Here is a 12,559-nt window from a genome sequence, read left to right on the forward strand (position 1 = left end):
TCCGAAGTGGAGAGGCCAGGACTTGAACTGGTGCCCAGGTGGGATGCCGGCATCTTAGGGGACATCTCAACCCTCAGGGACAAAACACTTGCCCCAGATTCTAAGTATTAAAAAGCACTATTGGCCGGCGCCGCGGCACAATAGGCTAACCCTCCGCCTGCGGCGCCGGCACACTGGGTTCCAGTCCCGGTCGGGGCACCGGATTCTGTCCCGGTTGCCCCTCTTCCAGGCCCGCTCTCTGCTGTGGCCCGGGAGTGCAGTGGAGGATGGCCCAAGTGCTTGGGCCCTGCACCCCATGGGAGACCAGGAGAAGCACCTGGCTCCTGCCTTCGGATCAGCGCGGTGCGCCAGCCGCAGTGCACCAGCCACGGCGGCCATTGGAGAGTGAACCATCGGCAAAGGAAGACCTTTCTCTCTGTCTCTCTCTCTGTGCACTCTGCCCGTAAAGAAAAAAAAAAGTACTATGATTGGAGTCAGAGGTTGGCCTAGCAGTTAAGACTGTGGTTGGGATTCCCACAACACACACCTGAGTGCCTGAGTTCCAGTCCCACTCAGCTCCAGGCTGCAGCTTCCTGCGGCTCCCAGACGCTCAGAGGTACTGGTGACAGTTTAAGTTGTGGGGCTTCAACCTGTAGCCAGGGGCCACTGCAGATATTTGGGGTGTGAACCAAAGGATGGAAGTCCTCTCACTCTCTCTCTCTGCCTCGCTCACTCTCAATAAACACTACTATGGCTGTAATTACTACATAATTGAGAAAAATAGCATAAACATGATAATGTTGATGTATATTATTCTTATGTATGTCTAAAAAATAGATTTCTATTTAAAAAAAGAAGGCTTAGGGGCCAGCATTGTAGCATAATAGGCTAAGATTCTGCCTGCGGAACAGGCGTCCCATATGGGCACCTGTTCAAGTCCCAGCAGCTCCTCTTCCAATCCTGCTCCCTGCTGATGGCCTGGGAAAGCAGTGGAAGATGGTCCAAGTGCTTGGGCCCCAGCACCCACGAGGGAGATCCAGAAGAAGCTCCTGGCTCCTGACTTCGGAACGGTCCAGCTCTGGCCACTGCGGCCATTTGGGGAGTGAACCAGACATGGAAGACCTCTGTCTCTCCCTCTGTCTGTAACTCTGAATCTCAAAAAATCAAAACATCTTTAAAAAAAAAAAAAGATTTGTAGTTTTCTCATGAATTTTCTGTAACCATAGGTATTACTTACAATAAGATCCAAAGCAAGATCAATTTTGTGTTTTTCACTTTTACATCTATAATGGCTTTACTCCTTTGTTCACATATATACACAGATAATTTATTATAAAAATGAAACTCAATTTTACCAACTTTTTCCGCACATATGGCAAAAATCACATAATAAAAGTAATAGAATGGAGATGAATTTCCGTGGCCAGCTAACAACTGAATCAGCAGATCTCCCCACAAATGAACAGCTTTGGAAACCACCAGAACTGCACAGGAATTTAATACCAAGACATCCGTCATTCAGGGCTGGGTTTCTGGGAAGTTCATCCTAACACCATTCCAAAGTTTGGCAAAGAGACCAGTGCTGTGGCATACACAATAGGCTAAGCCTTTGCCTGCGGCACCAGCATCCCATATGGTTTTCAGTTCATGTCCCAGCTGCTCCTCTTCTGATCCAGCTCTCTGCTTCTGGCCTGGGAAAGCAGAAGATGGCCCAAGTGCTTGGGCCCCTGCACCCACATGGGAGACCCTGAAGAAGCTCTTGGCTCCTGGCTTCAGATTGGCCCAGGTCCAGCCATTGTAGCTTTCTGGGGAGTGAACCAGTGGATAGAAGACCTTTTTGCCTCTCCCTCTCTCTGTCTGTAACTGCCTCTCAAATAAATCACTTTAAAACAAAAATCTTTAAAAAAAGAAAAAAAACTTGGCAAATAATTTCACTGCACCCAAATCTTTTTCTCTTAGAGGTAACTTGTTCAAGCAAAAATACTCCAGTGTTTGAAAAAAGAGAGTATTAACATGTGTTGTTATTAAAACACATGACCCCAATTGCAAGTCTGTCAATATTATAGACATATTTAAGTCATTCCAATAACCTGAGCAGAAAAGGAGATTTTCATTGTCAAATCAATCAGCCAATCAGACTTAAGTGAGGTGCTTAACCTCACTTTAAATTCCGTTTAAATTCTCAACAATGTTTATATTTAGTATAAATATATTTACACGCATTATGACATATTACATACATTTATATTCTGTCTCTATATAGGAGTACTATTCAAAACTCTGAGAAGTCACAGAATACAACTCATAGAGTAGATCAGCACAATCACTAAAGTCAAGGTTAAAATGAAATGGAGGTCACTGAACTGGATCTGAATTCTGCCGATGGAGAGGTCTTCTCATAGATATTGCAGAACAATGTGGGACATGGCCACATTAGGAGTTATTCACAAACTGTACACATGAGAGAAGGCACGGCATTCTTTGGCCAATGTGTGTGTGTGTGTACCTGTGCAACCCTGTGTTAGCATTCAGAAAAAAATGCATTGATTTTTGGTAGGTGGCGTGGGCCCAGTTTCCCGTCCGGGCCTCTCCACTGCTCTCAAGCTCATCTGTGTGCACAACACCCACGCAGCACTTCTGCTGGCCCCCTCTCCCTGGCCTCCTGGCTCTCTGCACCCACAGGGTAGATTCACATGCCTCGGGCTGCCCACAGTCAGGCTCAGCCCCAGCTGGCCCCAGCACTGCTGTCCGAGGTGTCCCCCTGCCCCCCAGCAGCCATGCTTGATTGTCTTAGCTTCGCCCTGGCCTGTGCTCACCCTCTGCAGCCTGGAGCCTACGCCGCTGCTTGTTAACATTACTGGACCAGAAACGTACTCTGAGCATTTATCCTGAGAGCACCCGTGACCTTGTACAAACACATGCTCCCCTGGGAAGAAATCAACGCCATCCCAGGAACACGCCAGGAGGACTATGGGAGACTCACCTGTGATGGACTGGCCACCACCCCACATACATGACGTCACAGGACATATATGAAAGTAGCCCGGAGTGCAGCGAGCACAGAAAACCGTAACTGATCCAAACGTGGAGAGCGCGGCTGCTGTGGCTTCTCTGAACAAGGGCAGCAGCCGCTGCAGCCCTGCAGGGCACCGCCAACCGCACTCAGTTCTGAAAACATCACGCGTTTCTCCCCATCTGCAGCCCTGAAGCTACCGGGGATGGGAGCTGGGGGCCGACAGCTGCGTGTCCAGCTCACCCTTGACAATGACCTTTGCCCTAGAGGCCCAGGCGCCCAAAGCCTGGGCTCAGAGACAGCAGCTGCAGCCCTCCCAACACTGCTATTCCCAGAGCTGAAGGACAGCCAAGGACGAGTCCAAGTTTCTTAGCCAGAGATTTAAAAAAAAAAATGATATTCTGCACTTGGGGGAAAAAAGAAAACAGAGCACAACACTGTCTTTCAGATTTAGCAACTCCAATCACAGATGTGCGAATGGGGGGCCGGTTTCCAGTCCAGGGACACCGTTTCCCTTTATAAATCCTAAACCCCTAAAAATAGCTGTGCCTGGGCTGGAATGTCTTTCTCTGGCATTTCGTCCCCTTTGACACGAATCCTTTGTGAATAGGAAGCCGTGTCACCGTTCTTGGAATGTGCTGCAGACCAGATTCCCAAACAGCACGGCCTGTGCACAGACGCGGGAAAGAATGCAGAGTTCCAGGCGGGCTTGCAGGGCATTATCCCACGTGCTTCAAGGTGTCCCTGTGTGCCTGCAGGGCCCCAGGCCTCTCTGCACCCGGACGTGCATTGCAGGGACAGACGCAATGCGGGGACAGACGCAGGGTCAGTAAAGTCAAGTTTGCAAACAATAGGTACATCAAGTTTATAATGTACATGTGGGCCATGGACTACAAGAGGAAGAAGAGCAGGCACGAATGTCAACCTTCCTCCTCGCCGCCATGTTCCTGAGCAGTGACTCAGCACAGGAATGCATGGGTTCCAGGTCTTACCCTAGGGGCACAGCAGGCATGTGGTGGACAGTGCTGGCCAATGAAAGGGCGAGGCAGCTGGACATGGAGCTGGAGTCGGGGAGAGCAACGCTGGAGCCCTGGGTTCCTGCAGATGCCCGAATTCCCAGCTGCACGTGTCAGCTACAGGGCAGCCCCCCCGCAGGTCCTCCAGGGCCTTGAGCTCCAAGTATCTGACCACCCAACCCAATCGCCTTCTTTCCTCCCTGCACCACCTCCAGCCCCTCTGCAATGGGCCTTGTTTCTCTCTGGCATGCACCACCAGCTTGGGCCCCCCTCTCTCTCTGTCACTCTCTGATTGGCCAAGGGCTCGCTCCATTCTGCTGACAATGCAAGTCCCAGCTGATAAGCCTGGGGAAACAGCAGAACCCAAGTGATGTCTTTCACATGGGGCTCCAAGCTTCACGGGCCATTCCTGTGGCCCAGCAACCCCTGCACAAGCCCCTCTCTGGAGGGCTCCCCACCCCCAAGTCCTGCAGACACAATGCTTCCTCTCCACAGCGCCATAGCTGGTCACCAGCATCCTATGTCACTGGGAAATGATAAATACTTGTCCACAACCTGTCCCCCTTCCTCTCCTGCCTGCTGCCCTCCTATCAAAACCCAAACTGCCCTCCCCAAAGCCACGTGGCCCCCATGGCACAGCCCAGGCGTCAGCCTCACAACGCTTCCTGAGACGACTTCCTGCCACCTCCTGCCTCCCCCCCCCCCAATATGGCCGTTCCCTCTCTGTCTGCTCTGCTGGCAGCCTCTTCCCCGGCCCAGGATCAGCCTGTGAACCCTTCTCTTACGGAGGTCTCAGCTGACCGCCTTCCACCCGACGCCAACCACAGGCCAAGACGCCCACCGCATCCTGTACATTTTTCGATGCGGACATAGCTCCAGCTCCACACCTCCTCTTGGGCACCTCACACTCTTCCCAGGTTCAACCTTGGCATCTCCGCCTGCACCCAGTGGGGCGACCACTCTGCAGTCACTCACACCAGAGTCCTGGCATCCCATGGACTTTCTCCTTTTCTCACCCTGCCCACACAAGCTCTCACGCAGAGGACCCAAAATGCACCCTCTCCAAACTCCACGCAAGTGTGGCCACTTCTCACCGGCTGCACTGCCACAGAGGGTCACGCATCACAGCCCGAATCACCCCGGTGGACGTGTCCAGCGGTCTCTGAGACGGGATCCTGCACTCTGCTCTAGCCCTGCCCCCACCACACAGCCTATTCACAGCACAGGAGCCTATGAAAACGGAAGGAAGATCCAGTCCCTCCTCTGTTGAAAACCCCAAGGACCGTCCCAACAGCGGCAATGCCAGACAAGCCAGCTCCCTGCACCCCACACACTCCTGCCTCCATGGCACCCACCATGCTCAGCCCAGGGCCTCTGCACCTCCCCTGCCTCTGTGCTCTTGCCCACAGGCTAAGTGGCTGCTTCCTGGAACTCCTAAGTCCACGTTCAAATGCGACTGCTTACAGACGCCCGTCTGACCACTCAGCACCTGCCCCGCCCCCGCCCCAGGCAAGCCTGATCTCCCTTCTCTTTCCTCCACGGCACCGGTGCCTTCTCACGGAACAGCATTTACTTCTCATGCGGCGGCCCTGGTCGCTGCACCTGCCCTCTCACACCGATCCACCCCTGCAGGCGTCCCCCGAGACAGAGGCGAGGCCCCCTGTGGGCAGGCACCTGTGCCACTGGGCTTCCCACGAGTCCCGAGCTGGAAAAGTGCCCGGCACAACACGGGAGCCCAGGCAACAGGTGTTCAGTGAGCAAGGCACGAGCCTCATCATAGCTCAGTGTGACCTCCCACTCGTGTTTCCTGTCTCTAACACAAGACCAGCAAAGCCATAAATGAAGAACCGTAGAGATCTTGGTAAATCACCAGCCACTGCAACCGTTTACTATGAGGTCCTGAGGACATCCTCAAAACTCACCCCGGCGCTGGAGCAGGGCTACAAAGGGTTAAGCAAGCCACTGGCTTCCATGACGGCATTCCACACTGAGCGCCAGCCCCACCTGCTCTGCCTCTGCCCCAGCTCCCTGCTAACACATCTGGGAAGGCAGGGGATGAGGGTCCAAGTTCTCGGCTCTGACACCTAGGCCAGGAGACCAGGACGGAGCTCCTGGGTCCCGACTTGCACCTGGTCCAACTCTGGATGTTGTAGCCAATTGGGGAGTGCACCAAAGGATGTGTGACGAGGTGTGTGATGAGGGTTAGGAACCACAGGACAATCCATCCGGGCACACCTGTGTGTTTTCTCCACAATGGCCTGAAATTCCACTGAGAAACAACAGTGGAAGGTTTCCAAGCCTTCGTTTTCCAAATTCAAGGTTACCTCAGGAAAGTCCAGAGGGGAGCAGAGGAACTGTCTTCGGGCCAAGCCCTGCGTCATTCAGCCGGCTCGTCCCAGTGTCAGGCGGCCATGGGGACAGGTGGGAAACCAGCCCTGGCGCCAGGGATCCCTCCAGTCCAGGCGGGAATGTATCACACTCTGCGAGGGACCAGGCACCTAGGAAGCGAGAGAAAGCACCAGCGGTCAGGGAAAGGCGCGGGCAGGAGTGTGAAGCCAAGCGCACCAGGAATCGTCCCAGCACCCGCCTCTCAGACTCCAGCCCAAAGCAGAGGCTGGTGACACTATGAGCGCAAGTCTTATCAGATTCAGCGTTTGCCAAGCAAAATACACACTCGCTGGAGAGGGAACTGAGGTTTCTCAGGTTAAAGAAAGTAAACTCCACCAAGAGGTTAGGTAACTCCATCAACACACACAATCCAGGTCACACACGGCCCCAGGTCACAGTCGGGTCCAGCCTGGCCCCAGGGGACTCAGGTCCACAGGAGAACCTGACCCCTGAGCAAGCACACGCACTTCCCACACACACAAGTCACACATACACATACATACACACCATGCCATACACACATCTCACATACATACACACATACATACACACACATCTCACACATACACACCATGCCATACACACATCTCACATACATACACACATACATACACACACATCTCACACATACACATATATACACACCATGCCATAAACAAATCTCACATACATACACACATACATACACATACACATACATACACACATACATACACACACATCTCACACATACACACACATACACACCATACCATACACACATCTCACACACACATACACACCATCCCATACACACATCTCACATACATACACACATTCATCTCACAACACACCACACACATACACATACATACACACATACATCTCACACACACACATCTCACACACCACACACATACACACCATCCCATACACACATCTCACATACATACACACATACATCTCACACACACACATCTCACACACCACACACATACACACCATCCCATACACACATCTCACACACCACACACATACACACCATCCCATACACACATCTCACACATACACACACATACACACCATACCATACACACATCTCACACACACCACACACATACACACCATACCATACACACATCTCACACATACACATACATACACACCATGCCATACACACATCTCACATACATACACACATATATCTCACACACACATCTCACACATACACACCATACCATACACACATCTCACACACACACCACACACATACACATACATGCCACACCACACATATCACATCACATAAACCCACACACATCACACACACACACTCACATATACACACATACACATCACACATATCACACACATACACACACCTCATATATACATACACACATTTCATACACACACACACACAAATACCTACACCATACCATACACACACACTCACATACATACATAGCACACATATATATATCACACACATCTCACACACCACAAACATGACATACACATGCATACATATAAATATATGCACATGACACAATCACATACATCACACACATACATACACACCACATAGACACCACACACCCCACATATACACCATGCACACCACACACACATCTTGCACACCACACCATACACACGGCATATACACACACCATGTACCACATACACTTACACACACATATATACACCACACGCACACATATACATACCACACATAAACATGCACACATGTATATGCACACTACACATACACACAAACCATGCACACCTCACATGCCACACACCAACCACACCTACACACAGATACATGCATATATATCACACACATTGGACATACCACATACATACATATCCCACACATGCTTATACACCATGACGTGTATGCCACATGCCAATACATACATGCCACATATACACATATAACATACATACATAGCACACATCCATACCACACATACACATGCCAGACATACACACACCATACACATGTGCACCATACCACATACACATACACACCACAATCGTCACATACACATATCACACACATGCACATCACACCATACATACACACCACACATGCTGGACATACATACTCCACACACACACCCACATACCACACACACACACCAGGCACACCCCACACCTACACATACCATATCCCTCCCACAACACACACTCCCCAAGAGAACTGAAATGTATCTTTATATCAAAACTTATACATGAGTGAGTGCTATAACTGTATTACTCTTCATAGCTCAAAATGGAAAAGACCCATATGTCCATCAACTGGTGAATGTGTTTTACAAACGTAGAAAACCCACGCAATGGAGGTGCCTGTAAAAAGTACTACTTTGGGGTCAGCGCTGTGGCATAGAGGGTAAAGCCGCCGCCTAAAATGCCTGCATCCCATAGGGCACCAGTTACAGCCTGGCTGCTCCACTTCCATCCAGCTCCCTGCTAACGGCCTGGGAAAGCAACAGAGGATGGCCCATGTGTTTGGGCCCCTGCACCCACGTGGAAGACCTGGAAGAAGCTCCTGGCTCCTGGCTTCAGCCAGGCCCAGCCTTGGCTGCTGTGGCCAATTGGGACCAGCAGATGGAAGATTTCCACCCCTCCCCCGCCTTGTCCCCCACCCCCCCATTAACTCTGCCTTTCACATAAATACAAAATAATCTTTAAAGAAAAAAAAAAAAGGCCCAGTGAGTTGGTTCATGCTACATCACAGATGAACCATGGGACCACCGAGTGAAGGGAAGGTATTCCGGGAGAGAAAACCACAGAGGGCACGGAACGTCCGGAGGAATGTCCTGGACAGAAAGATCCACACAGAGGAGAGCGAGGCCGGACCCGGACCGCAGAGGCTCAGAGCGCAGGAGGAGGAGGAGTGAGGGCTCTCGGGCACAGGGCTTTCTGAAGGGGAACCGAAAACGCTCAGGAAAGACGATGGCTACACAGCTCAGAATATGCTAGAAAAAAAAAACATGGGATGGAACATTTAAAACCACAACTTGCATGCTGTGTGAATTATATCTCAATGCAACTACTATTTAGACACATGGGTGGGGGGAGGGAAGGGAAGAGGAGGGGAGAGAAAGGGAGAGGAGGGGAGGGGGGAGGGGAGGGGAGAAGGAAGGAGGGAGGGAGGAAAGAAGGAAAGAAAGGAGAGGAGAGAAAAAAGAAAGAAACACAGAGGAGGAAGGCAAGACTGCACGCGACCCTCACAACGTTCTCTCCTCCTGCATAGCTTCAGCTCACCAGGATTGCAGCCCCGGTAGCTGGACTCTATTTTTAGGCCTCTCTGATGAGGGAGCAAAGCACAACATCACCCGTCTTTCTGTTTCCCGTCCTGCCTCTGTGGGACCATCCTGGTCTCCAGAGCAGGGTCCCGGGGCAGCCCCGCAGGAAGCACACCTGGTGGAGAGACCCCCAGGCCGCCCTGGCAGATGATCCTCCTCCTGCTCCTTCACTAAGACCACAAGCCTTGCACACAGGCAGCCTGGAAGTGCTGACCGTCTTGCAGGGCTCTTGACCCGGCTGCTCAAGGCCAAAGCCTTCAGGGCTGAGCGCCCCGGCCACACCCACAGACCCACCTGGCCCCACACACAGCAAGGCTCTGGCCTCCAGAAAGCTTCTTCCGCTGGGTCCCAAGCATTACCAAGCAACAAAAAACGCCATCCGCTTGGTTGCAAATCTCTCATCTGCCTTCGCTGGGTAACAAATCCCAATTCTTCAAGCAGAAGACAATACAGTGTCTCTTACTCGGACTGTGCCAGCTCTCCCGGAGACAGGAGCCTGCAAACAGAACCAGAATAGCAGGAAGAAACGAGCTCCGCTCGGCAGGTGCACTGGCAGCAGGAAGCTTCCGGAGCTGCACTGGAAGGTGGTGTATGAAGACAGAGGCTGCCCACACAGCTCCCTGCCCAGGGGCGTGCCCGGAGCCCGTGTGGCTCTCAGGCTGGTGGAGGCGGCACGGCCCCAGCTTCCCAGCAGCCCAAGCCGCCCCAGGGCTGGTCTATGCCTGCACTGCCTCAGCACCCGTGGGCAGGCTGCAGACTCTGCCCCCCATGTTTCTGATGTTCAGCCTCCAGCCACAGCACCTGCCAATCAGCGAGAAAGTGCCGGCCCTTGTAGCACGGTGAGCACAGCACGCGGCAGTCGGTCCACTTCCTGTGTCCTGCCCCGTCCTGGTGCAAGTAGGAACAGGGCCGGCTTTCACAGAACATCCACTGTGTGGGCACCAGGTGTGAGCAGAAACACCTGCAGAAAACAGGCATCCGTTCCTCCACCTTTTCGTGCCCTCGCCACACCAGCGAGACACCGGCAGGCGTGAGACCAAGAGGAGTAGCACGTGGTGCCCGCTTCAAGCTCAGCCGATGTCAGAATCTGCACCCCTACTCGTGAACCCCTGGGTGATTTAGAGTGACACTAACGCTGTGCCGTCGGAGCCAATGCGATATGCTTGCTACAGCAGGGGCCTTCCTGATTGCCAGGAAGCCTCCACAGAGCTCGTCTCTCCCACCCTTTCTGCAAGCCGCGCAGCCACCGGCACTTGGAAGCGAGGCCTGAACAGTTCGGGTAACCCACGAAAGGCAGGCTCCTGCGTGCACCTTCAGCAGACATTTCTCCAGTCAATTCTCTCGCAGGCCGATGTAGAGCAGCTCACAGAAGGGCCCTGCTGCTGAGTTATGACCAAGACGGAGCCTTGCCAACAAATGCCCCAAACTACGAGGGGCTGGAAGGACCAAACAGAGGAGGCTTAAGACCAAGGAGCAGGGCTGGGCCACTCAAAGCCTTCAGAGCTTGGGAGTCTCACTACTCACACACACATACATATAGATACATACATATAAAATATGTATACATACATATACATATAATATGTATCGATATACATAGATACATTAGTGAGAAAAGCTATCATAAATCAGAAGCAGATAAAGAAATGGGTACTACTTTTTAAGTTTTGATTTATTTTCATTTTATTTGAAACACGAGACAGAGAGAGATCTTGCATCCACTGGTTCGCTCCCCAAATGCCTACAACAGCCAGGGCTGGGCCAAGCCAAAGCCAGGGGCCTGGAACTCCAGGCAGGACTCCCATGTGGGTGGTAGAAAGGGGAGCAGAGAAGACTGGACTCGACCCAGGCATTTCGGTGCGGGCTGTAGCTCCCCGAGCAGCCACCTGCCCACTGCACCCCATGCCGGCCCCAGGGAGCGCTGTTTTCAGAAGTGGTGACATCTTCAGTGAGACCCTGAGAGTGGATGGACAAGAGCAAGTTCAGCTAACGGGGAGGTGGTGGTGACAGGCAGGAGGCAGGGCTCAGGTGGGTTCTGAAGACAGATCCAGAAACAGTGTCAGGAAGGAGAGGGGTGGGAGGCAGGGAGGGAGGGGAAGGGAGAGAGAAGACAAAGATGCTTCCAGGTTTCTGAGCTGCCTGAGTGTCAAAGGCAGAGAGCAGCAGAGGTGTGAGGCTGGCACCTGGGCCGCAATCCTGGACAGGAGGAGACCACGGAGACACCCAGGACACCCAGGAGGGCTGCACACATGTGACGGGGCTGACTTTCCCATGAACAGCAGCCTTGTGTGGCCTCAGGAAAGCCCTGTCTGTTGCCACGCCTCCTGGACTATGAGTTGTGCTCTCCCAACACAGGGCCCACACCTGTGGCTGCCACACCCCTGCTGGCTGCCTCTCTTCTGCAGTGGAGGTCTCTGTCCAGCGCCAGCTCCGGAACACACCCATCCGCTCCTGTTATCAGCTGAATGAGTCTTTAAAATTCCTTGTGGTGAAAAAAGATACTTGGCGAATTCCTACCTCCCTCCTGATTCTAAGAAATCACTCACAAACATGAAGGCAGAGCCTTAAAGCCATTCCCAGAGGACCAACTGATTTACCCACCTGGATACTGAATTCAGGACAAAATGCAGAGCTTGTTAGAGCAGAGGCATCGGGCCATCGCCGCGGCTCACTAGGCTAATCCTCTGCCTTGTGGCGCCGGCACACCAGGTTCTAGTCCCGGTCGGGGCGCCGGATTCTGTCCCGGTTGCCCCCCTTCCAGGCCAGCTCTCTGCTGTGGCCAGGGAGTGCAGTGGAGGATGGCCCAAGTCCTTGGGCCCTGCACCCCATGGGAGACCAGGAGAAGTACCTGGCTCCTGCCATCAGATCAG

The 12,559-nt window shown here is 52.5% G+C and overlaps 1 protein-coding gene across 5 annotated transcripts in view; it reads right to left on the reverse strand.

Moving 5' to 3' along the window:
* RNF144A (ring finger protein 144A) overlaps positions 1 to 12,559 on the reverse strand; it is a 113,353-nt gene that overhangs the window by 83,291 nt on the left and 17,503 nt on the right. For 2 of the 5 annotated variants that reach the window (XM_070069755.1, XM_070069756.1), the window contains exon 2: positions 6,333 to 6,506. The exons of 1 other annotated variant lie outside the window; for it this stretch is intronic. Coding sequence is in view for 1 of the 4 variants with exons in the window: in XM_070069754.1 (XP_069925855.1) it covers positions 2,963 to 2,990 (28 nt within the window). In the remaining 3 variants the exon portion in view is untranslated. Of the gene's footprint in view, positions 1 to 2,962; positions 3,323 to 6,332; positions 6,507 to 9,983; positions 10,180 to 12,559 lie in introns of those variants that run through there. 2 more of the 5 variants (XM_051833292.2, XM_070069754.1) reach the window with 2 other exon arrangements.

This window comes from Oryctolagus cuniculus, chromosome 2 (genome assembly GCF_964237555.1).
Source record: "Oryctolagus cuniculus chromosome 2, mOryCun1.1, whole genome shotgun sequence".
Taxonomy (NCBI): Eukaryota; Metazoa; Chordata; class Mammalia; order Lagomorpha; family Leporidae; genus Oryctolagus; species Oryctolagus cuniculus.